We start from the raw sequence: 27,024 nt of genomic DNA, 5'->3' as shown, positions 1-27,024 counted from the left end.
ATTTATTGAATGACTACTATGTGCCTGGCACTCTGCTAGGAGCTGGGAATGCAAGTCAAATAGCCTCTAGCCTCAAGGAGTTTATAGTCTATTGCATATACAACACCAAAACAGATGAGTAAATACAAGATCTTAGGTGATGAATGGGACCTTATAGATCAGTTAGATGAATAAACTGTCACCTGGTTTAACTCAGTCCCAATCAAATGGAAAGTAAGCAGTAGAGTCAGTATTTGAACCAATTCTCTCTGGCACCCAATTCAATTCTCTTCCACTTACCCTCCACTGTTAGTAATAATTAAAATAGTGCGTTTTAGAAATACTGGCAAATTTTTCCCATTCTTCACATTTGTGGTTGTTCTTCCCATGTCCTTGATAAATGCAAATGGGTTTGTCAACCTGGTTTAGTTGGTGGAAAAGGGCAATAGAATTAATGTGAGGAAGGATTTAGTCAATGCTGATCAAACACTTAATCTGAACCTTGAAGGAAGTTTAGGTTTCTAAGAGCTGAAGAGGAAGAGGGAATATTTTTCAGGCACAGAGGATAGTGCAAAGACATGGAGGTGGGAGAGTTAAAGGCAAATTCAGGGAGCAATAGAGAGTCAATTGGCTGGAGCCATAACTGTGAGAAGAGTAATATGGCAGGAGTCTGGGAAGGTAGGCTGGTGCCAGGTTGGGAAGGGTTTTAAATGCCCTTCTGAGTTCCACAGAGGATGAATGTTTTCAGTTCATTGTATTTAGAGGAAGTCTATTAAATCACTAACTTAACAGAGGTGGTGAATCAGCCTTTATTATGGCCTTGGCTAATTCATTCATTAAATCTGCTGTTTTTGACAGGTTAAAAAATAGTTAATCTTTAAATTCATTATATGTTTCGCTCTTTCTGGGCCTTCTGTTAGAAATAGGCCTTATGTGCTTTGGTCTATTTTCTTTAGGGTCTGTAGACCTTAATTTAGCAAAGAAATCAATTTTCTGACTGGATCCATGCTTTTGCTATGCACCCACATAAATGGCAGGATTTCTTTTTGCCACTAGGTTATTAATCACAGACATATTCTATTCATTGCTGGATGAGGAGTTCGACTCACATCATGTTCATTTCAGCCCTCATAGCTTTACTGACACTTTATTTGCCACTTGGACCAGTCTTCCCACTACACTTCATTGAGCTGGATCCTAGAGTCTACTCAACTTTCACCTCCTCCAAGAAGCTTTCCATGAATACAGCCTGATCTGTTGCTGGTTTTTATGCCATTCCTTGGGCGGATTGTTAGATATGGTATTGTATTGCTATTTAACTGTTTCATTAACAAGTGTCTTGTCTTTCCATCTAAAATATACCAGTATTTGAAGGCCAGAGCTATACCTAATGATTTTTGGCAACTTTTCTCCTCAGTTATTGATTATCTAAACCAGAATTCATCAAACTACAAATTCAACTCTGGCCTGTTTTTATTACCTTCAAGTGAAGAATGGGGTATACACTTAAAAATTCAACAAAGTTTTATTTAAATGTAAAAAAAAATTTCTTAGCTTGCTGGCCAGACAAAAACAGGTGGCAGTCAGATTTGGCCCTTGACCTGTAGTTTGCTGAGTCCTTGTCTAGACTTAAGAAAGAGATGGAGAAAATGTAAGGTTGAGAGAGAGAGAGAGAGAGAGAGAGAGAGAGAGAGAGAGAGAGAGAGAGAGAGAGAGAGTGTGTGTGTGTGTGTGTGTGTGTGTGTGTGTGTGTGTGTGTGTGTGTGTGTGTGTGTGTGTGTGTGTGTGTGTGTGTGTGTGTGTGTGTGTGTGTGTGTGTGTGTGTGTTTCTCTTTTCAGAGAGCTGGTTTTTAAACATTTCCCAATGTGGTAAAATAATGGAATTTGGCAGACTGATTGGGATGGGCCACACCTGGCCTGTCCTGAGTGACATATGCTGCTGATGTCAGCAGGAGAACCCACTCTCCAATCAAGTTTGAAGGACCTCCCCTTTTGGGGGAGGGAGAGTAAACACTCGCTGAGGGGATTGCACTTTCTTTCCGGTCATGTGAGCTGTGGGAGTGGACGGGAGAGAGATTTTTTCTTGGCAGTTTGTACTGTAGGCCCTGGCTACATGGCTGTTTCCTATTGAAGCTACAGACCCCAGGTGGTGAGTTAACAAACAAGCCCTGCTCTTTTAAATTAGCTGAACTGGAAGTGAGTTTGGGGATTGTATAGATTTAGGGGGATTATACGTTTTTCTTTTTCCCTATTCCCTTGTCTTTGACTTTATTAATTTCACCTTTGCTGTGTATTTTATTCCTATTAATAAAATCTGATTCATTTGTGGAAAAAAGGCTGTTAGGCTCCTTTCTTATTGGTCTGGGAGAAATATCCAAAGGCAGTTCAGAGGGGTGGGAGTTTGGGACCCCAATATTTCAGGGAGCCACCCAATTAACTCTCCCCATATTAAATTTGGCCCCTACAGTTTGGCAAGCAAATCCAGGAGCTAATGAACCCACCCACCCCTTCCTTGGCCATGAGCCAGCTAATCTGGTGGACCTTTTTTTAACCCTCCCCCACTGCCTCCCGAATTTAAACAATCTCCCTTACTTTAAATGCCTCTGAAAGCCTTACCTCAAGAGAAAAGCTAGTCCATTTTAAAGGGCATCATGATTGAATTTTTTTTTTCCTCATGATTTTCCTCATTGGAGTATCTTGGTACTACTAGCTGGCTATGCTGAAAGGTCTATAGTACTGTACATACCCTTTGTTCCACCAATACCACTGCTAGGTTTATATTTCAAAGACATCCTCTAAACGAGAAAAAGACCTATTTGTACAAAAATATTTATACCAGCTCTCTCTGTGGTGCCTAAGAATTGGAAACCAAAGGAATGCCCATCAACTGGGGAATGGCTAAACAAACTGTTGTATATGATGGTGATGAAATATTATTGTTCTATAAGAAATGACAAGCAGGATGATTTCAGAAAGGCCTGGCAAGACTTGTATGGACTGACGTATAGTGAAGTGAAAAAAAGAAAAAAAAAGTGGCTCAAGGAAAGCAGTGATAGCGATCTCAGAGATCTGTGCTTCCACTTTCTTTCTTCTCAATGTTGTTCTTGACTTCATTGGATTCCTATGAAACTGTTCTGGTTATCAAGGTTCTCCTAATCCATAAATCTAATGAACTTCTTCTGAATTCTCATCCTTTGTGACCTTTCTGCAGCCTTTGATACTTGTTGATCATCTTCTCCCTGACAGTTTGTTCACTAGGTTTTTGTGACTCTTCTCTCCTGGTTTTCTTTCTAGCTCTCTGATGGCTTCTTTTCAATCTCCTTTGCTGGATCTTTATCCAGATCATGCCCTAGGCCTGGGAGACCAAGGCTTTATCCTGGGCACTCTTCTCCCTTAACTTGTCTAAAACTGAACATACTGTCTTTTCCCCAAGCCCTCCTTCTTCATTTTCCTATTGCTGTTGAGGATACTATCATCCTCCAAGTCACCAAGGCTTGCAACCCAGGTGTCATCCTCAACTCATCACTCATAATCACTCCCAATATCCAATTGTTGCCAAGTTCTGTTGATACATCCATCTCTAGTATATTTCCCCCTCTTTTTTCTGACACTGCCACAATGCTGATGCATAGCTTCATCAGCTCACACCTGGACTATTACAATAGCCTAAAATTCAGTTTCTGTGCCTCCAGTTTCCTCCTTCTCCAGTATATCTTCTACTCAGCTATCAAAGTGAATTTTGATTAAAAGTTGGTCTGACAATACCAATCCTTGCCCTTTCTGCCTCCAACTCAGTAAAATCAAGTGGCTCCCTTTTAACGCCCAGGGTCAAATACAAAATCCTCTTTTTGGCTTTTAAAGACCTTTATAACTTAACTCTTTCCCACCTTCCCAATATTCTTGATACCTTTATCCTGTCCATGTTCTCTGGAATCCAGTTAGATTGTTCCCTTTGCTGTTTCCCACAATCAACATTCCATCTCCCAATGCTGCACTTTTGGGGGGGGGGATAATGAGGGTTAAGTGACTTGCCCACAGTCACACAGCTACTAAGTGTTAAGTATCTAAGTCTGGATTTGAACTCAGGTCCTCCTGAGTCCAGGACTGGTGCTTTATCCACTGTGCCACCTAGCTGCCCAACTCTGTGCTTTTTCATTGAGTGTCTCATATGCTTTCCAGTAACATGTAAAGATAATTCTCAACTTTTGTTTATACAAGCTTTCCAATTTCAGATTTTTCTCCCTCCCTCCTCCCTCCTTCCCCCCTCCCCTAGACAGCAGGCAATCCAATATAGGTTATATATATATATATATATATATATATATATATATATATATACATAACATTAAACATATTTCTGCATTAGTCATGTTATAAGAGAAAAATCAGAGCAATGAGGAAAAACCTCAAAATAGAAAAACAACAGCACCAAAAACAAAAGAAATAGTATGGTTCAATCAGCATCTATACCCCACAGTTCTTTTTTTTTCCTGGATTTGGAGATCTTCTTCCATCATGAGTCCCCTGGAACTCTTCTGTACCATTGCATTGGTGAGAAGAATCTAGTTCATTACAGTAGATCAACACAAAATGTTGATGATACTGTGTACAATGTTCTTCTGGTTCTGCTCATCTCACTCATCATCAGCCCATGCAAGATCCTCCAGGTTTCTCTGAACTCCTCCTGCTCATTGTTTCTTACAGCACAATAGTATTCCATTACATTCATATACCACAACTTGTCCAGCCATTCCCCAAATAATGGGCATCCCCTCAACTTCCCATTCCTTGCCACCACAAAAAGAGCAGCTATAAATATTTTTGTACATGTGGGTCCTTTTTCCTTTTCCATGATCTCTTTGGGAAAAAGACCCAAAAGTGGTATTGCTGGGTCAAAGGGTATGCACAGCTTTATAGCCCTTTGGGCATAATTCCAAATTGCTCTCTAGAATGGTTGGATCAGTTCACAGCTCCACCAACAATGCATTAGTGTTCCAATTTTTCCACACGTTCTCCACATTTATTATTTTCCTTTTTGTCATATTAGCCAATCTGATAGGTGTCAGGTGGTACCTAAGAGTTGTTTTAATTTGCATCTCTCTAATCAATAGTGATTTAGGGCATTTTTTCATATGGGAAAAGATAGCTTTGGTTTCTTCATCAGAAAACTGCCTGTTCATATCCTTTGACCATTTCTCAATTGGGGAATGACTTGGATTCTTATAAATTTGATTTAGTTCCCTATATATTTTAGAGATGAGGCCTTTATCAGAAGTACTGGCCATAAAAATTGTTTCCCAGCTTTCTGCCTCCCTTCTAATTTTGGATGCATTGCTTCTGTTTGTACAAAACCTTTTTAATTTAATATAATCAAAATCATCCATTTTGCATTTTATAATATACTCTATCTCTTGTTTGGTCATAAACTGTTCTCCTTTCCAAAGATCTGATAGGTACACTATTCCTTTCTCTCCTAATTTACCTATGGTATCACCTCTTATGTCTAAATCATGTATCCATTTTGACCTTATTTTAGTATAAGTTATAAGATGTTGGTCTATGCCTACTTTCTGCCATACTATCTTCCAGTTTTCCCAGCAGTTTTTGTCAGATACTGAGTTCCTATCCCAGAAGCTGGAGTCTTTGGGTTTATCAAACACTACATTACTAGTGTCATTTGCTACTGTGTTTCCTGTGCCTAGCCTATTCCATTGATCCTCCACTCTATTTCTTAGCCAGTACCAGATAGTTTTGATGATTGCCGCTTTATAGTAAAGCTCCAGATTTGGTACAGCTAACCCACCTTCCTGTGCATATTTTTTCATTATTTCCCTGGATATTCTTGATTTTTTGTTTTTCCAGATGAATTTTGTTATTATTTTTTCTAGCTGTATAAAATAGTTTTTAGGTAGTCTGATTGGTATGGCACTGAATAAGTAAATTAATTTAGGTAGAATTGTCATTTTTACTATATTAGCTCTGCCTATCCATGAGCAATTGATATCTTTCCAATTATTTAGATCTGATTTGATTTGTGTGAAAAGTGTTTGGTAATTGTGTTCATAGAGTTCCTGGGTTTGTCTTGGCCAGTAGACTCCCAAGTATTTTATATTATCTACCATCACTTTAAATGGAATTTCTCTTTCTATCTCTTGCTGCTGTACTTTCTTCGTCATGTATAGAAATACTGATGGTTTATGTGGATTTATTTTATATCCTGCTACTTTGCTAAAGTTGTTAATTGTTTCAAGTAATTTTTGAGTTGATTCTCTAGGATTCTCTAAGTATGCCATCATATCATCTGCAAAGAGTGATAGTTTTGATTCCTCCTTGCCTATTCTAATTTCTTTAATTCCTTTTTCTTTTCTGATTGCTAAAGCTAACATTTCTAGTACAATATTAAATAATAGGGGTGTTTCACCCCTGATCTTATTGGGAAGGCTTCTCCATTGCATATAATGCTTGCTGATGGTTTCAGGTAAATACTGCTTATTATTTTAAGGAAAACTTTTTTTTCATAAAACCAGCTCTTAGTTTTATTGATTAATTCTATAGTTTTCTTGCTTTCAATTTTATTAATTTCTCCTTTAATTTTCAGGATTTCTAGTTTAGTATCTAATTGGGGATTTCTAATTTGTTCTCTTTCTAGCTTTTTAAGTTGCATGTCCAATTCATTGATCTTATCTTTCTCTTTTTTTATTCATGTAAGCAGTTAGAACTATAAATTTTCCCCTATGAATTGCTTTGGCTGCATCCCATAGATTTTGGTATGTTGTCCCATTATTGTCATTATCTTGAATAAAGTTATTGATTGTTTCTATGATTTGTTGTTTGACCCATTCATTCTTTAGAATGAAATTATTTAGTTTCCAATTGATTTTCATTCTACTTTTCCATGGCTCTTTCTTACATGTAATTTATATTGCATCATGATCTGAGAAGGATGCATTTACTATTTCTGCCTTTCTACATTTGACTATGATGTTTTTGTGCCCTAATACATGGTCAGTTTTTGAAAATGTGCCATGTACTGCTGAGAAAAAGGTATATTCCTTTCTATCCCCATTCAATTTTCTCCAGACATATATCATGTCTAACTCTCTAGTAATCTATTCACCTCTTTCACTTCTTTCTTAATTATTTTGTGGGTAGATTTATCTAATTCTGAGAGGGGGAGATTCAGATCCCCCATTAGTATAGTATTACTGTCTAATTCCTCTTGTAACTCATTTAACTTCTCCTCTAAGAATTTGGATGCTATACCACTTGGCACATACATATTTAATATTGACATCGCTTCATTTTCTGTAGTGCCTTTTAGCAAGATGTAGTTTCCTTCCTTATCTCTTTTAATGAGATCTATTTTTGTCTGTGCTTTGTCTGAGATAAGGATTGGTACACCTGCTTTTTTAACTTTAGGTGAAGCATAATATATTCTGCTCCAGCCTTTTACCTTTACTCTGTGTGTATCTCTCTGCTTCAAATGTGTTTCTTGTAAACAGCATATTGTAGGATTCTGGTTTTTAATCCACTCTGCAATTCGCTTCCTTTTTATAGCAGAGTTCATCCCATTCCCATTCACAGTTATTATTACTGACTGTCTATTCCCCTCCATTCTATTTACCCCCTTTGTACTTTTCCCCCCTTCTTTCACCCTATTCCTCCTCACTGACATTTTACTTCTTACCCCTGCCTCCCCCAATCTTCCCTCCCTTTTTATCACCCCCTCCTTTTTCTTTACCCTTTTCTCCCTTGCTTTTGCCCTCCCTTCTATCAGTCCCCCCCTTCCCCTTCCCCTTTTATTTCCCTAAAGAATAAGATAAGTTTCTTTACCCAAATGAACGTATATGTTATTCCCTCTTTGATTCAAATATAATGAGAGTGGGGTTGAAACAATGTTCACCCCTCCCTTCTTTCCCTCTATTGTAATAGGTTTTTTTTTCACCTCTTCATTTGATATAACTCACTCCATTCCACCTCCCCTTTCCTTTTCTCCCTATAAGCACCCTTTTTAACCCCTTAATTTCCTTTGTCATCACATCAATGACAATTTATATTTATACCCTCTATATAAAGTCCTTCTCTCTGCCCAAATACATTTACAGTTCTTAAGAGTTATGAGTATTATCTTCCTGTGTAGAGATATAAACAGTTTAACCTAATAGGGTAACTTTTTTTTCCCCTCTGTTTACCTTTTTAAACTTCTCTTGAGTCTTGTATGTTGAGATCAAATTTTCTATTCAGTTCTGGTCTTTTCACCAGGAAAGATTGAAAGTCCCCAATGTCATTAAATGTCCATCTTTTCCCCTGAAAGAAAATGCACATTTTTGCTGGGTAATAGATTCTCGGCTGCAATCCAAGCTCCTTTGCTTTCCGGAATATCATATTCCAAGCCTTGCGGTCCTTTAATGTTGAAGCTGCCAGGTCCTGAGCAATCCTGACTGTGGCTCCATGATATTTAAATTGCTTCTTTCTGGCTGCTTGGAGTATTTTCTCCTTCACCTGATAATTCTGGAATTTGGCTACAATATTCCTTGGAGTTTTCCTTTTGGGGTCTCTTTCAGGAGGTGATCGGTGGATTCTTTCAATGATGATTTTATCCTCTGATTCTATGATATCAGGGCAGTTCTCCTTAATAATTTCCTGGAATATGGTGTCTAGACTCTTTTTCTGATCATGGCTTTCAGTTGACCCAATGATTCTCAAATTATCTCTCCTGGATCTGTTTTCCAGATCAGTTGTCTTTCCAATGAGGTATTTCACATTTTCTTCTACTTTTTCATTCTTTTGATTCTGCTTGACTGATTCCTGGTGTCTCATGGATTCTTTATCTTCCAACTGTCCAATTTTAATTTTTAAGGCATTGTTTTCTTCAAAGAGATTATGCACCTTTTTTTCTATTTGGCCAAATGAATTTTTTAAGGAATTGTTTTCTTTAGTGAGATTATGCACCTTTTTTTTCCATTTGGCCAAATGAATTTTTTAAGGCATTGTTTTCTTCAGTGAAATTATGCACCTTTTGTTCCATTTGGTCAGATGAATTTTTTTAAGGAATTGTTTTCTTCAGTCAATCTTTGTGCTTCCTTTTCCAAGCTGCTGATTCTTTTCTTCATAATTTTCTTGTGTTGCTTTCATTTCTCTCAATTGATTTTTGAAATCCTTTTTGAGCTCCTCCCAGAAGGTTTTTTGTTCATGAGACCAATTCATCTTCCCTCTTGAGGCTTCACATGTAGGCAATTTGGGAGTATTGTCCTCATCTGAGTTTGTGTTTGCCTCTTCCCTGTCAAAATAGAAGCTCTCAATGGTGAAAGTTCTTTTTTTGTTTTTTGCTCATAATGCAGCTTATTTTATTTTTTTTTTAAAGTTGAGGTCTCCTCTGGGGGCACCAGAGTCCCTGTTTCAAGCTTCTTGTGCTGGGATATAGGGCCTGTGTCACTGGTTCTCTACACTGAGGCCTCTATGGCTTGAAGATTTTTCACTGTCCTGGACTTCTTGTCCAAGCACTCTGGGATCAGTGGATGTTGCCCTGGGCTTCCTGTCTGAGTGCGCTAGGATTGATAGGCCTTCTGGTGCCTGTCCTGTGGGTATCCCTCCAGCTGGCATCCTGCCCTCTCGGCTAGTGTGGGTGGGTTTCCGCACTGTTCTGCTGTGCCACCGGCTTGTTTTGCCAGGATCCAAGGGCCTCAGTTGCTTGGCTGTGTCCCACAGCTTCCTGCTGACTTACCCCACCCTCTTCCCCATGCTGCTCTGTAGTGAGCTGAGTCCTCTTTTGCCCGAGTGAGACCGACCTTTCCTGAAGTCGTCTAAATTATCTCTGCTTGGAAGACTGTGTCTCTCTGTCTCTTTGCAGGTTCTGTAGTTTCAGAATCTGTTTAGAGGCTTGATTTAATGTTCTTTTTGAGGGAACAGAAGGAGAGCTCACGTGATTTTCTGGCTACTCTCTGCCATCTTGGCTCCACCCCCGACTTCCTTGGCTTTTTTACATCCTTTCCCTAATCTCCCTCAATGCTAGTTGCTTTCCTTTGTGGATTGTATCCATTTATCCTGTTTATATTTCATTTGTACATAGTTGTTTGCATATTATCTTCCTCATTAGACTGTGAATTTCTTGAGAACAGGGTCCTTTTTTTCTTTTGGGGGATGGGGAGAGATGGGTTTCTTTGTGTCTCTAATGCTTAGCACAGTATCTGATATATAGTGTAAAGTTGCTATCTATAAGGGGCTAAAACTCAGTCTAGACTGTCTAAAATTCTAATGAGTGGTCACCATAAATTAGAAGCTTTAGCGAGAGTTTAGATTTTTAAGAAATTATTAAAGAGCATAAGAATTTGGAGAGGAGAGAGAAAGAGGCCAAGATTCCTTCATCTATCTGTCTTAGGGAACCAGCATCTCAGCTCCACTCAAACCGAGGTCCCTAGTGAAAGAGAGAGCCCTCGCCCCTTTCTCCTCCCAGAAGGCTCTTGTGAAACAGGAAACAGGTCTGTACACACACACACACACACACACACACACACACACACACACACACACACAGCTCCAAGCTAATTGGCTGGTAGCTCAGATTGACAAATCTAACAGGTGGTTCTACATATGAAAATTCCGGGATGCTAAAGTCACATGTCTTCCAAATCACCAGCTCTCCCTTCATGGTGGAGCCCCCCAGCAACATCCCTCCAGTAGGAGGTACCACTCCAAATCTCACAATAGTAAGTATTCAATATTTGTTTTTTGACTTATTTCTCTCCAAGGAACACGATAATTCATGCTTTGAGTACAATAGAAGAACCATGAGACTAGCTCTTCTATTGTGTAGTTTCTGAAAATAGTACTAGACTAGGATTATAGCTATATTACCACAATCCAAAAATATTTCTGGTCTAAAGACTTGATTTTGCTTCAAAACAAAAAGCTACTTCTCTGGCTGCTATCTCTTAAAGGAGGATGGTTATGCCAATCTTACATCTTCAGTCTTGCCTCATTCCTAACAAATGCCACTTACATAAAAGACTGTTATTGAGAGTAGTCAATAAACCAATTTATCCAATTGAGTAGTAAATAGAAATTGGAGACATTATACAGATTAGAATATGGCAGAAAATACACAAAAGTGAATGTTCCCTTTAGATGGGAGCAATATGAGATTTCAGTTTAATCAAGACAGAGGCTTAGATCTCATCTAAGAGGAAATTCCCCAAAGTCCAGTTTTGCCTTACATACTTATAGCTTCCAAAGTCTTTATTCCCCTTCCACATGTCTGGAGTTATTCCCAAAGAAAAGTGTGGCAAAATGCATTTCCTTACCCAAAGGAAGAAGATGTCTCCTCTCCAAAACTCTTATATCAAATCCTGCTGCTCCCCATCTTTGACATATCACATTGTGTTCATCATTCTTTCCTCCAATCTAGAGTCATGCATACCTAGCAGGAAAAATTGCTCCAGGCTTAAAATTGATAAACACCTACTGATGACTGAAGTCTCTTGTAGTGAAAATTGTTATTTGAAGACTTTTTCTATCAATTACTCAGCAATCATCTCTAAAAATACTGTAACAATAAAATTATCACTTTTCATAAAATATTATATATACATATTTCCCAATATATTCTTCTTCTATTAGCAAACTGCTTTCTAACTGCAACCAATTTTTTTCTGACTAGATTTTACATGTTAGAATCACAGAGAATTTTCACTTCCCTAGATTTTCCCTGGAATGGGAAGGGGGAGAAAGCAAACACTATGTCACAAGCATTGTGAATATCTAAGAGATAGTAATCTGTGAGAGAAAAGATCCAGAGAGGATTCGAGGAAATATTTTATTATTGGTCAAATTTTTTTAATACATTCTCTATACTACCCTACCCCAAATCATGGCTTGCTATTATTGTTTATATTTATTCTATCCCATGCTGCCAAATTAGCTAGTAACTTATTAGCCAAAGGAAGGTACTTTGTTTGAGATTATGTGGGAATCCACTCAAGAAAATTTTCACTCATTTTCCAGTCTTCTTAAATGCATGAGTTTTATTAATAGTGGAAGTGACCAGCCTGGCTATGTAATTGGAGCTATCTATATGAGGGGAAAAAAATGTATCCCTTGCTTTCCCCTCCACCACCCCCCACCTAGTTCTTTTGGGTTTCTTCATAATGGAGGAGGGGGAGTAGTGAAGAAATACCATTGGCTATTTAGTTTTGTTCTCCTCTCCCTCTGTGAAAGCCTGGCTACTAATCCTGGAGCCAAACACTCATTGAAATAAATAAGGGGTTTTATGTGAACACATGACCAGATTTACCTTATATTAGAATTTTACAGATCTATGAAGTGTTGCATGGTTACTTTCCATTGACTATGTTAATTTGGAACTATTAACATGGACACTTGTATAAAACAGCGTAGTTTAGTTAATAAAGATCTTGTTTTATTTTGAAAGAAAATCAATATTCATTGAAAAGATATTTTAAAATATTAAAAAGATATTCAATATCTGAAAGTTTTCTGAGCAACCCATTCATTTTAAAAGTGACAATTTGTCCTTGCAGCTGTATTAGATCATGAATCTACAAGGTGAATTTATGGAGAAAATGATGTGAGCAAACTTTACATATTACAGTATAATGGAGTGCTGATATGAATTGTCAAATCTAGCTCTACACTGAGGAAGTAGGGGACAAAGCCAAAATGGGCCAATGTGTAACAGATTTTTTCTACCTGATTTTTGAGATCACATCAGATATTGCGACATGGAGAGAAAATAAGTGGTTAGATTCAATTTCCTGCTAACAGGCTGGCATCTACTAAGTTTAATGAAATGCAGTTTACTATACTTTTCTAACAAAATTCCACACATTTTTACTTTCCTTTACCATCTTGAAAAGTTATTTTTCTTAAAAGATAGGTCTAGTAGTAGAAAAGTCGACAATTTCCATTTTTTCATTTTAGTTTTTAGCTGAGATAACACCAATCTATAAAAAGAGTTTGTTTTAGATATGACTAATGGATATGGTTAGAAAGCATCCTATATGATATATATGATGTACCCCACCTATAGTATAGAGTTCCTCTGATTCCAAGCTTCCTGAATATTTTAACAGCTATTTTCAGGAACATATATTTCAAGAATTTAAAAAAAAAAGACTTGAATTTTTACAGCAACCTAAGGAATATTAACATCATTGTTCATGGTTCAATGTTTTTGGTTTCTATTTATTAACTCCCTTTATCTCATCCTCCTTCTGTCCCCATTTGCACATTATACTTCCTGTTCTGTTTTTAAAAGTCATTGTAAACATGTAAATTTTAGTAATAAAGTTATTGATCTCATGCATTTATTGAATGGCAAATCCCATATTAGTTTAGTTTATGTACAAGTCAAAATAAATTTTCATGTTTGTTTGGACATATGATGCCATAAAGTATTCTATTTTGTATGTTGACTGGGGAATGCTGTGTCAGGATATGCTCCTTATTGATCCCCCTGTGTGTGCACTTAGCATTGACTTAATCAGAAGTTTTATATTTGGAAGGGCTGTAGAATTAAAACCCAATGGAAATCTTGCCATTTTATGAAAAGTCATGACTCTTAATGTCAAGGTCTCTTATTTTTCTTCATGATAAATATATCATCACCTACTTTTTCACTTTACTTCAAGATGATCTGACAAGATAGTCTTAATGGATAAGAGAGAATTGAAATTGTCCACCCAAAATCCAGCTGTTCCCAGAAGAATATCCATTGTACCACATTTTGTATATGTACAATAGATCTTGACTTACCCAGAACCTGATGGGGGAAAGAAAAAAGTGCCAATTCCTGTTTGTTTTATTGCCTGGTTTGCTCAGGACTGTCAAGGGGCTGTGTGAGCAGCTGCCTGCAACCAGAAACCGCTTAGTACATATTTAGGTTGGGGCAGTTTTAGTAAGGTTTACATGGCATTTTATTTTTCTTTCTTAGATGGGCTTAATTTAAATCTTCTTTAAATCTAAAGGCAAGGAGCCAGGGGCATAGATAGGGAAGATGAATATAGTAGTGACCAACTTTTTTTTAAAGCAATCTTATAGGCTTTGTTTTTCATAATATTATTCATAAAGGGGCTGTTCAGAAGTGAGCAGAAATGTAGTCTTCTTTGTATCGTTGACAAGCAAAGGGGATGATTAACGAGTATAGCAGACAATGTCGTTGCAGAAGAGGGTCTATAGAAGTTAAACAAAAGTGCCTTCAGAATTTTAGAGAATTCCCAGGATCCATAGTAGGACCTCATGGTGCCTGTCTACTGTTTCTATTTTTGATTAGATTTATAAACACAGCACCACATATTTTCATGTGGCTTATAGCCCAGGGGCAGAATGAGATTGACTGCACTGAAACTGTGAGGCTTGTGAGTTTCAGGCAAGGGATAGAGTGGAATAAGTAGTGTAATTGTTTTTGTGGAGTGACCGTGGGACCTCCTCTGTTCTGAATTACACATGGTTCAACCCTTTGACCTAACCAACCTCAGCAGGGCCTGGTGGAGCCCCTAAAGCTGTGCTGAAAGGTCCTATCACTGACATGTTGGAACATTATCTGTCATGCAAGATGTGTGCCAACAGCCATATTAAACTCCATTAATTACTAGTGAGACCAAGGCCTCGACCACCTCAACTTCATTTAACCCATCATTGGTATTAGTGATTGTTTCAACAGGAAGTGCCAGGGTGAGCAATTTAGGGGCTCCTCATGCATCAGCAGTGTTTTACTTCACTGATTGCCCTTTGGGGTTTGTTTTAATTTGCATTGCCCTTAGCTGCAGAACTAAAAACTCATGGTCCTGGCAAGTTGTTGAGTCTTTTTTTTTCTTTTTAAAAGGAAAGAGAGATCAGGAAAATGTTATAAGTCAGAAATGAGTTTTACTCCATATCAGCTAGATCCTTTATCTTACTGGCATGGGGATTTAAAATTTCACCACTGATTATCAGTACGTGCCATTTATCCTTTAAGGAAAGAAAAGAAAAAGAAAAGAAGGGTACAGGGTTCTTCTTTGGAGAGTTAGTGAACATCAGAGGCATTGTGGCAGCCATGGAGAATTTATTCATGATTCAGATGAAGGTGAATGGGATGTTTGGTTGTTTTGGTTTTCGTTTTGGTTTTTTCCTAAGTTCTGGAGGCATTAGTTTAAGCTTTACTTTTAATACACTTCATTAATAATAATTTGGCCATCTACCCACCCTTTTGGTTCACATTCAGTCATTTCCTTCTATTCCAAATTCTTGAGCCTGTTTTCTGAAATGTAAATAATGTAAAACTCTTTTTGCCTTTCCCTATGGGAAAATTTCACCACAAGGAGAGACTCCCTGTAACTAAGATCGCACTTGGGAGAGCTTGGAAATGATTTGGAGTATTTGTTTTCCTTTCTCATCTGTGGCATTTCATAACTTATTTTAATTCATTTCTTGGCTACATTGCATCACTCAGAGATCCTTGGAGCAATTCAATCATTTAAATTTCACATAATTTAATTCTGTTCTTAGATTCATCATCTCATGTCTATCTAAAAGAAATGTGTACTTATTTACTTTTTAGGTTGCTATCAAGAGAATTGCAATGCCCCTCCCAATCTAAAAAATAATTTTCTCTCCCACCCACACCCCCCCTCCCCTTGCAAAAGCCAATATAACACAACTGTGCAACCCAACTTCATTCGACCCTACCAAGTGTCATTCTCATTAGCAGGAAGGGTTTGCGCTCTACATAATCTACCATGGAATGCTTAAAGTAGACAGGTGCAAATTACAAGCTGTTTCATTTTGGCTGTTATCCCTTAAATAGTCAAAGTAATAGACTGAGAGAACAGAAAAGGTTCCAACTCCAGCTGCATAAATGAAAGTCTTAACAGGGACATACCAGCTGGTTAGGAGAATTAAATGTGGTGAATACCAAATAATACTTTTATGCCATTTGAGGAGGAAAAACAGTCTCAGTGAGATTTTATTTTCCATAGGAAATGTTGCGTATTCAAATCCATACTCTCTGTTATGTTAAAGACAAATGTCTTCCTTGCTAGAATGGATGAGGACAGCAGCCAGAATACCTGTCCCTGTTTACCCTCATTATGCTCCTTAGAGCATTTCAGGCACTATTAGTTTCCTTGGACTCAGACCAGACAGGCAATATTTCCAACTACTTTTCTTTTGGCTATATTCAAGCCAAGCCCCCAGAGAGGAAAACCTTACCACCACCACCACCAACACACAGACAAACACATCCACATAAAATGCCCCATAATGCAACTGAAAGCATGAACAAGTGTGCCCAGCTAGTTTTCTGATGTTAAGAATAGTTGTTTCCATTAGGAGCACCTAATCTAATTTCATGGAAGAGACATGCCGTGCCAGGATGTGTATGAATCTGAGGTATGCCTTCCCTAAAAGGGACTTAAATTATGTCATTCCGAAGTTGCTCTTCTTTTTGACTTCCTTCCTGCTTGCGCGGGCACTGCTGTCTGGAAGCGGTAACTTTCATTTTAACTCTATAGCAGCTGATGAGCTCTATCTGTGTGATCTCTGGGAGCAGATAAGGGGAGGGAGACAGCTCAGAGCAGAGCTTGTTTACAGCTGGGCAGAGCAAAACAGCTAGACACAAATGAGGGCTGACGGTTTCATGAAGCACAATTGGTTGATCACAGATTCAATCTGACTGCCCTGAACTGAGCGATGATCCGTACAGTATGCAAAATTCACTTTCTTGCTGGTCTGTGCCCACCAGCCTTGCAGCAGCGCTCCCAGAGTCCCTCAGCCTGGACTTTGAGTGGATCCAGAGATGAACTCGGCATTGTTGTGCCCAATTCCTTCTGACAACAATCACATTCTTTTAAAAACTTCATCGGTTTGGGTTGTCACTGGTTATAAATGAGGTTTGTGTGTGTGAGTGTGTGGTTTATGCTTGCTGTTCTCCCACAGATTTTATTTCTAGGTGGAAGAGTCAGAATCAGAAAAGGTTTGTTGCTTTTTAAATGGCAAGGAAGCAAGACATATCACTGAAAACCCAAAGCACCATTAACAGTTTGGGAAGACTTTGTTCTCCACTGCATTTGTAGCAATAGCTATCACCTGTCTTCTTCCATCTACAACATAGTGCTCCCATTAAAAAGGGAGCATGGCAAAAAGGACTCTTCCCCCCCCCCCACTATTTAAGTTCCCAAAAGGAGAAAAGTCACTAGGAAAAGCAGCACATCACTTAAAATAAATCAGGGCCACGTTTTATCAACTTTGACTTATTCACAGTAAATTTGTTGAAAATTTCTGACATTTACTATTATAACCATTGTTTTTGTTTTAGTTCCTTATCTTTTCCAATGGAATTCAAATAAAAACAGCTCTAGGACAAAGCATCTTGGCCTTATTCCCATATATTTAATGTTCTGTGAACTGTGGTACAAGTGGGTAATGTAACTACTTTTTTTGTAATTAAATTAAAATATTGCAATATATAAACTCATTTTTCCTATAGGCTCCTTGAAAGAATCCTCAGGACAGTTCCAGTAGAAGATAGGATGATATGAAATTCACCTTCTTCCCAGATGATTTTGATTTCTTTGACGGCTCTCTATATTTTGAAGGCTTCTCATTCCAAGTAGTTTGGAGATTATTGTTATATCATTCTTCTCATCTTTTTGATTGGAGTAAGACCTGGAACATCATTCCCTCGCTACCATTTTTAGTTACTATTCTACAGACAATTTGTACAAGTGCATAAAAATTATGATTTTGTGGTGATGATGATGGTGGAAAGTGGATAGGTATGGTTGACATCAGATCATAGGTTTGAAATAAGAAAGCAGATAGTGACCAGGAGCCTTTTTAAAAATTCTAGTGTTTAGTTTAGGTATCATAGATTTATTCGAAATTATTAAAGAACAATTACTTTAGACATAAATTTGCATAAATACATGAACTTAACTACTGGTGACTAATGAGGAAATGCATATAAAATGTGAGTGAGAATAATTTTGTTCCTGGAATTCTAAAAGTGAAAGCTTCATCAGGAAGGAGAAAACTAAAATGAGGAGGGGGACAAAATGCAATTTACACTGTTTAAAGGTGCCCATATGTAAAAGAGAGAAAAAATTGAGGGAATTGGCAAAAGCATAGGAGTGGGAAATAGCTCTCAATTTTTTCTGAAGCAACAACTGATAGAACTTGTGTTGGGGTACCTAGACCACAAATAAAAATGGCACCATTATTACCATTTAGAAGAATCTATCTCTGAAAACTACATATTACTTTCATTGTAAAGGTGTGAACTTATTGTTATTGTTTGTCCTTCATTATCAAATAGGACCATGACATCAGGGCGATGATGTTATGACTTCCAATGATTTGGATTTAAGTGAGGGAAGGCTGTGCAAAAACCAGCTATCTTCAACAACCTTATAGGTCCAAAGGCAAGATGTAGATCAGGACAACTGAAGATAGCTCCAATGTTTAAGGCAATTGGGGTGAAATGACTTGCCCAAGGGCATACAGCTAGTAAGTGTCTGAGGTGAGATATGACCTCAGGTCTTCCCAACTTCAGGGCCAGTGCTCTACCCACTGTGCCATCTAGCTGCCCCTATGCAAACTTATAAAAACATTTTGGAGACCCTCATTGCACTGGTGAACAAGTGCCTAATTTCTTTTGAATCCTTTATGAAGCAGTGGAATCTATTAATGGGTCTTCCCAAGCTACTGAGCCATATGAGGAAATGAAATAACCAATGTTATCTCAGTTGAAAGCTGTGAGAACACATTTAAACTTCATACATTATTTTGTGAAATGTAGGAACAGGTGATGAAGTTGTAAAGTATTGCTCTGAAAAGTTCACAATCATGGGCTTCAGTGAATACAATTTGTTTTTTAATCTTGAAAATTGAAGAAATCAGTAAATTGGTATGCTGGCATTTCTTTCCAATTACTGCTTATAGTATATATTTAGTAGGCTTGGATATGTAATTTTATGCCATAAAGTCATATTTTGGAGCATCCTGCAAATTGTTGAAGAATCACTTCGATCTCATAAAAGTTTTTCAACGTTGTATATTGGGACATCAAACAGAGTGCTTTATCAACTCAACATATATTTCAAAAATAAATACCAGAATTGTTTCATTAAATAAAACTTTGAAGTATAATTTCTAAATATTGAACTCCCCACCCCCCAAAAAAGGTTTAATATATTCTTTCTCTTTTGATGAGAATCTGAAATTTATCTGAATTTCTCTTGATTTTGGACAATTTTAGACCACTTTTCTTAAAGAATGAAAAATATTTTAATTTTTTTATCTGAGTTTCATTTTATTCAATTTATTATTTCTAATAATTTTAATGGTATTAAATTGTCTTTTTATTGTACACAGAATGTTACCTTTCTTTCTATAATACTATTAATCAAAAAATTCCAAGAAAAACAGATCTGCTAATTAGTTTAACCACATACATAATAGATTCATTAGTTCAATATTAAGTATATCCTTTAGAAAGGAATGTAATTGAAAGAATGATATGATTTTTTCTAAAAAGCTGGTAATTAATTAATTGAGAAATTTTGAGTACAAAATGAATTATTAGAAATTATGGTAGCTCTATTAAAATATCTGATCTACTTGTCAAAAATATTTCTGTTTATATCAAAGTATAGATGAAATCATTTTTTTTTATCTACTTAGAATTCTGATTTGAACTTTCATCAAATCAATGATATGACCCTAAAATGGATCCATCTTTTACATATTGGTAACTTCTTTTCAGGGGCATAAATTGAGTGCCTTTTTTCCCCTCTCTCACTCTAGCACCTTGTGTTATCATAAGAATTATTACTCATATTGAATTAGAGAGTTTCTACTGCAGATTTTTGAGTTTGACAGTTACCCAGTATCCCATTTGGAATGTGTAAGAGTCTGAGAAATCTAATAATATTTCTTGCTATTCATTTTCATTTTGACCATTTTTTATGCATTTTAATATTAATGGGTTTTCTAGCAATGTAATGAATCCTGGGTTTTGGTGACATGTAATATCTGATGTGGCATCTCATGAACTCATTGTAATTTCCATTATTGCGTGATACTCCTGGTACTCTACATTATTTTGTCCTTTCCCTAAACTTATGGTTGTATATAAAAACATGTGCTTTGCTCTTTACCACCTTGGTGATGGTCATAATAAAATCCTGAAAATTATGGAAGAGAGAGTTAAACATAGAATAATAAAAAGTTTTTGACTTGGTACATCTAGTTCACCCTCAAAGAAACAGAGCAGTAGCCTAGCTCTATTGAATACTCAACTCAAAATGCAAGTTAGTTTTCTAGGGCTCTTCATTTGTTAAGGGTTCTTTGCAGTAATTAAAAATGATAAAAAACCTAAGTATTTTACTGTGACCTTCGTTTGGCATTTATATTAACTTTTCTTATCCCATTTTATTTAATTCTTCCACTGCTGTTGTTCAATTAGTGGTTGACCCCTTTAGGAGAGCTACAAATTAAATGACATTTCAATGCCATCCCATATTTAAAATACTGTGTTAGTTGTGGATCATAAATGATGATCTTCATTCTTTAGCTAATTTATTCATTTAACAATTTCCCTCCAGAAGTTCCAGCAGAAGGCTCAGAAGCAAACTAAGCAGAAGAAATCCAAGTCGGCTGAATTTCTGATGGGTGAGCCTTGCTTGATGAGTTATTGCTCATAATTTGTGTAAGGATTAATTAACTAATTACAGACAAATGGCTGTGGGCGAAATTTTGCTCTTGCTTGTCAGGGTGCAATTTGTAATTATTTTAATCATTTATTCTTTTTCTTAAGAGTTAATTTTAACCTAATTCTGTTTTGGCGACATTTGAGGACGATACACTTGAGTCTTTGAGCAAAGGAATTACTAGAAGGAATTTTCTGCTTGTCATTGGAATACACTTTGGTAAAAATGTGCTCTTCTGACCTCCTTGTTTTCTCCAGCAAAAGAAGATGGAGCAACCACAGAAGGCATCGAAAATCCAGCTTTTAACATCAGCAGTACAGATCTTTCAGCATATCAGACTTCAGGGGAGAAAGTTATTAAACATGACAAGCCAGATAGCACCCTTGCAGCTCACCCACAGAAACTCCGGCTGCAGGCCTGTGCTGAACCAAGAGGTGCGATTTCAATCTTGATTATGTTCACCCTGAGTGACAGTTACTGTGTTTCTGATCTAACCTGGGCATTCCACAGTTAGCATCACACATTCCAGCCCAGCTTGCCTACACATGCTTCTAGGAGGAAATGAGGGATGTTGACATACATTGTGCCTCAACTTTTAGGGATCCGCAGTCCTCGTAAAAATTGTCCAGGTGATAGTTGTCCTTGTGCAAGTGGTTGGAGGAAGAGTCCTTGCCTCACTAAACTACTTCATGTTTAAGACTTTGATTATTCACAGAGGGGATAGTTACCTTCTCTTGCAACACAGCATTCTAGTGTGGAAGGGATGAACTGGGATTCAGTATTGGCAGTGACATTTAAGGGCCCAACCATCCACTTAAAAGAGCATTAATCCATACCTTTTTTTCAAGGCTCTGGGAGCCTGCTGCTCCAATATGAGGAAGCCCTTCAGAGCAGGGGCTCTTAATGTTTTTGCATGTCATGGACTCATTTGGAAGTCTGTGGACTCTTTTTCAGCATGTATTTTTTAATGGAAATAAATGGTATATTTCATTTAGAGATTATTAAAAACAAAGATGTAATTTTTTTCCTATTCAAGTTTACAGACATCCCTGGATCCCAAGTTAAGAACTCTTATTGTAGAGGAATGGGCTATGATACTGTAGAGCTCTTTAATACTTTTATATACAAATCCATGGAATCCAAGTATCAATTGCACAAAATTCCAGTAGTTTAAATGGGAGGGATCATCTGTTTACATTTCCAGGAAAAAAAAAGTTGAGACATTTGCATTTCTGAAAGTGGGGTCAATAATTTCATAGGCTCTAAGATTCAGAGTTAGAAAGGAATCTCAAGAAACTGAATCTCAGAGAGTTAAGTTATCTACCCAAGACCACATAGCTAGTAGTCAGCAAAGGTGGGATTTGAACTCAGGTCTGCCTGACTCTAAATTCAGCAAGTCTATTAACTATACTATTCTCCTTGGGAAAGAGTAAAATGTACTTTAGGCATGGTTGATAGAAAAAAAACACAACAACAACCCTGTGATGACTCCTAAAACTTTTCAGGGTGCATGCAAAGAGATTGTCAGCCCCTCAGTATATATCTGAACTTTTCACGTTTTTACAGTCTGCCCTATGGCAGATTCATTTTCAAGTTCAGGTATGATTTATACCAAGTTTCCAAGAAGGAAAGGGATTTTTTTTATTTGCTAAAGTAGCAGTTATTTTAATCGTCTGTCTGTCCTCTTGCCCTTCTCATTCAGCACCCGAAGTCACTACAGCAAGCATGGAGCAAGCAGCTTTTTGGGATAGAATAATCTTTGAAGTAATGAGGCATGAGCTGGTACAGATGTGATCACTGCTCTTCCCAGTAACCTGGCCTCATTATTATTTCCACCTGTTCCTGATCTTGTTAGGCTACTGAATAGCAGGGCATCGTGCATGTGTGCGGGCACCTGTGTGTGCCCCCACTTGTGTGAGTGTGTATGCATGCAATTTTGATGTCTGTAGCCTTAGAGGGTCTTTTTAGTAATCTCGGATTTCAAAAGTCTTGAATCTTACAGAGTCCAATGAAAGGGTACTGAGTGTGACCATTACTTGTTCTGGGAGCAGCTTTAGGGTTGTTGATTCAAAGTAGTAGGAGGGGCTATCTTTGTCTGTCTCTGTCTCTCTGTTTCTGTCTGTCTCTCTCTTTCTCTATCTCTCTGTGTCTCTCTGTCTCTGTTTCTCTCTCTCTCTCTGACTATGCTGGCAGAGATCATTATACAAGGTAAGCTTAACCAATTGGTTTCTCTCTTTGGAAGGGAAAGACTAGGACTGGGCCAGGGAGTCAAGACTTGTCCACTTAAAAAGTCATAAGGAAAAAAAAAAAGTCATAAGGAAAGCTTTAGCAAGGACAGTCAATGAACAAGGAAATCTCAGGGAGGAGACCAGTTAGTTCAGTGGAAGAACACCCGAGAATTTAGTCTTTTATCCTGCTTGTTGTAGGAACTTTCTGTGATAAATCACCTTTCTTGTTTTTCACCTTCTTCCTATGCACTTAAGAAAAATCTAAGAACTTCTAAAGCTAACTACTGGTAAAGTCACCCTGTTCTAGGCCTTATTAAAGGCCAAAGGCAACTGATAGATCTAGAAATAGAGCATTACTTATTCAGGAAAGAAATATGAAGTTAAACAATAGAAAAAAAAAGAACTGTCCACATTTTCAGTGAATATAGTCTCATTATTGTCCAAATATTTATTAACTGATAAAAAAATCTTAGGAAGTGTCTCTGTAGGTTAAAAAATAATGGGTTTGGGTTTTCAGTGAAGGGAGTACAGGATTTTTGCTTAGATTACCTACTCACAGTTCCACAAAAACCAGAATGTCTACTCTACTCTGTTTTACTTGCACTCTATATCTGTCAAGGAGGCTAAAACCTCTGTGGCTAATGGTTCCCTATTCCTGGATAATGCTATTATAGTCCTTTTCCCCTGTGTATCCCCTTGCTCTTTTCCACAAGCTTCTGTTTCTCTCTATTCAATATCTCCTATATGTGCACATGAACTCATGGAAAATGGAGTCTTTGTTCTCTGCAAATGAATGAAATGATTGCACTCTGAGATGAGGCATGGTAGACGTTTCCTTATCAGGCATTCTTGTTATGTTTTCTCCAAAATAAAAATAAAAACAAATACAAATTATACTTCTTACATGTACTAGTTCCCCATTGCCCCTGGGATAAAATTTGGAATACCTTCATTTGGCATTTATACCTTTTTACAGTTTGGCATCATTTAAATTTTCCATTTTTTTCTACCCCTTCTCCCCACCCCTTAATGCACTCTATATAATATATAACTGCATAATATTCCATCTCCTGCCTCTATTTCCTTATAAAGTCTCTCACCCCCCATCCTTTCCCTGTCTCCATCCCATTCCTGGAATTTCCTATTCCTTTATCTTATGTATTGGTATTATGTAGATGTATTGGTTTCCTTCAAAATGCAGCTGAAAGGCCACCTCCTATTTTTGTGAAATTCCATTCAATTCATGAAGCATCTGGTGAGTGTCTATTATCCCCATACTTCTTGATTTCTCTATAATATCTGGCATTTTTATAATATTTTAAAAATATTTATGTATTTATATGCATACACACACATAAATATACTGAGGCCTTTCTTGATCCAGTTGTTAGTGGTCTCCAAACCAAAATGGCTTTGTATATAATCATCATATATTGTATATTTATTTATTTACATCCATTTTATTTTTTTTCTAGTGGAATAACAAACACTCTGTGAGAAAACATTGTTTTGTTTTTATCTTTTATGTCTAGGAACTGGAATAAACTATTTATCAATCAACCAACCAACAAGCATTTATTAAGTCTATTATATACTAGGTCTTGTGATAAGTATTGGAGATAGAAAGAAAAACTTGAAATAGTCCCTGTCCTCAAGAATCTTACATTCTAATGGGGGACAAAATAGGTATATATGAAAATAAATTCAGATTTTCTATAAAATGAACCCATGAAGTAGTTTTGGGAAGGAAGGCACTAGCTGCCCATTGTGAATAAGGGAAACAGGAAAGGCTTCATGTAGAAGCTAGCATTTCAGAGATTCTAAGAGGCAGAAGTGGTGAAGGAGTACACCTTTGGCATGAGGGACAGCCAGTTTAAGTCATGGAGACAGGAGGTAAAACATCCTGTTTGAGGAACAAGAAGTAGCCACTTTGATTAATAGTTTAGGTTAAAAAAAAAACCTCCAAAAGTAGTGAGGGCCAGAACTGGATTGTAGTGCTATGAGTGGATAGAAGGGGACAGGTGTAAGAAATATTGAGATAAAAGACCTAGAATTTTGTAACTGATTAGGTGGGAGGGAGGGGGGAATGAGAATGAGGAGTTAAAGATTTCATCAAAACTCAAAACCTGGGTGACCAGAAAAATAGTGGTACTCTCAACAGTGAGAGGAAAGTTCAGAGGATGAATATACTTGGGGGAAAGGACGAGTTCTGTTTTGTACATATTGTGTCTTAAATGGTCGCAGTTCTGAATAGCCAGGAGACAGGACTAGAGTTCACAGGGGAGACTAGAATTATACAAATAGCTCTGGGAGTAATCTGCATAGTTCTTGTTTGTACTTAGTTCTCAAAGAGGAACATGACATTGGGAAGTGATGTCATAAATTGGAATTAATTGGATTTAAGTGAGGCAGGGCTGTGCGGAGTCACCTCCTTCACTTTCTCTTCCAGGGCCATATGGGTCCAGTGGCAAGATATACATCAGGGAAACTGGAGATGGCTCCCTATCTGCATAGAGCTGAAAACTGAATGGATGGGAACTAAGAAAAGAACCCAGTGAGAGATCTCAAAGAGAAAAGGGCCCAGGGCAGAGCCTTAGGAGATACATAGTTAATGGGTGTGACATGGATGATGACTCAACAAAGGAGACTGAGAAAGATTGGTCAGAAAGATAGTTCAAAATAATGTATGAAAACCCATAGTTCAGGAGGAGAGGATGCTCAAAATGTATGCATTTAAGTACCTAAAGATTTTATATAACTGTTACAAAAATGTCAAATGTTGCAGAGAAATCAAGAAGACATTCGAATAGATGCCTCAAGAATTGAAGGTTCAATAACTTAAAGATAGCATGGTTACATGAAATTATCTCCAGTATATAGGGAATATACATGCAGAATCATATTAAAGATGCACATACATAATACATATTTGGATGTCATAGAAGCTATATTTAAAGTTATTGGATAGTGTATTATTTTCACCAATAGCCTATACATCTTACAGACATTATTCTAGTGGATACTATGAGGCCACACATATACCCTCATATCCAATCACACTGGGTAACATCTTATATCAACTTGTTTATTGACCAGAAAGTCCTGACACTTCTGTTGTGATCCATTGTAACTTGTGTAAGTCACTTTCCCTCCACCAGCTTTTCAGATATGCTGATCAAGTTAGCACTTTTATTTTATACATTGAGCATAGATAGGTCTCATATGTCCTATATACATCTGCTGTTATCTTGGCCCAGTAGAATCTGTTCTATCTCAGCTCCAGAGACTTTTTTCTTAGCTCAAGCATCTAGAACCATAATGGGATTTCATAGTCTTGGATCAATAGGTCTATCTTCTCATACTTTACGGGAGATCTATTATAGTTTGATGGAATTTTCCAAAGCATAGGTCCAGCTTCTGTTTTTTGGGAGCCAGAACTTGAATCTCCAGGAGTCATGCACCTTCTTTGAGGTCTGTATCACACATAGCTTGTAAAACTTTTTTTTTTCTTGTAGCTGATTCCCCACCAGTTGCCCACTTTCCAAAAGGTATCTGGTCAAGTAAGTCTAGTTCAAAGCTATGACATTATACTTCTTTTCATTTTCCACACAGAAGATATACCAAACTCTTCACTGCATTTTCTTGTGCAAGTGACTCTGCTCCCTGTGAGTTTTAAATCGTCTTCACCCCTTCCATATAAATTACTAGGTTTTAAATTCACAGGTCCCTTGTCCCATAATGCCTGTTGAACCCATAGTTAGCCAGAATTGCTACCTGTTTCTGACTATTGACATTCAATTTAGCACTTGTCAGGGTGTAAATTACTGAATTATTGTCTGTGGAATTGAGCTATGTACACACAGTCTCAGAATTCATTCATCAGTTTTCACCTCTTTGAAAAAAATCTAAATCCAAAATTTGTGGGTAGTGGTATGAGATCTTACTGTTGTTAAGTCCTTTCCTCATATATGATAGAATTCTGGTGGTGATTACTTTCTTGCTAAAAACAATTGTAAAAAGAAAACAAAAGACCCTACTGCTAAGTCCTTTAGACTGTTATCAGTGTGTACCCAAATGGTTTCCTCGAATTGGCAAAAGCTCGCATACTGATACTT

The 27,024-nt window shown here is 37.3% G+C and overlaps 1 protein-coding gene across 1 annotated transcript in view; it reads left to right on the top strand.

The window, feature by feature from the left end:
* Positions 1-20,570: 20,570 nt before the first annotated feature.
* LOC122746851 overlaps positions 20,571-27,024 on the top strand; it is a gene marked incomplete at its 5' end in the record, with an annotated part of 468,374 nt that continues 461,920 nt past the window's right edge. The window contains 2 exons of the mRNA XM_043992893.1: positions 20,571-20,643; positions 20,939-21,115. Of these exons, the coding sequence (XP_043848828.1) occupies positions 20,571-20,643; positions 20,939-21,115 (250 nt within the window). The remainder of the gene's footprint in view (positions 20,644-20,938; positions 21,116-27,024) is intronic.

This window comes from Dromiciops gliroides, chromosome 1, assembly GCF_019393635.1.
Source record: "Dromiciops gliroides isolate mDroGli1 chromosome 1, mDroGli1.pri, whole genome shotgun sequence".
Classification (NCBI taxonomy): Eukaryota; Metazoa; Chordata; class Mammalia; order Microbiotheria; family Microbiotheriidae; genus Dromiciops; species Dromiciops gliroides.
The sequence above is the reverse complement of the archived record's forward strand: the minus strand, read 5'-3'. Positions and strand labels throughout refer to the sequence as shown.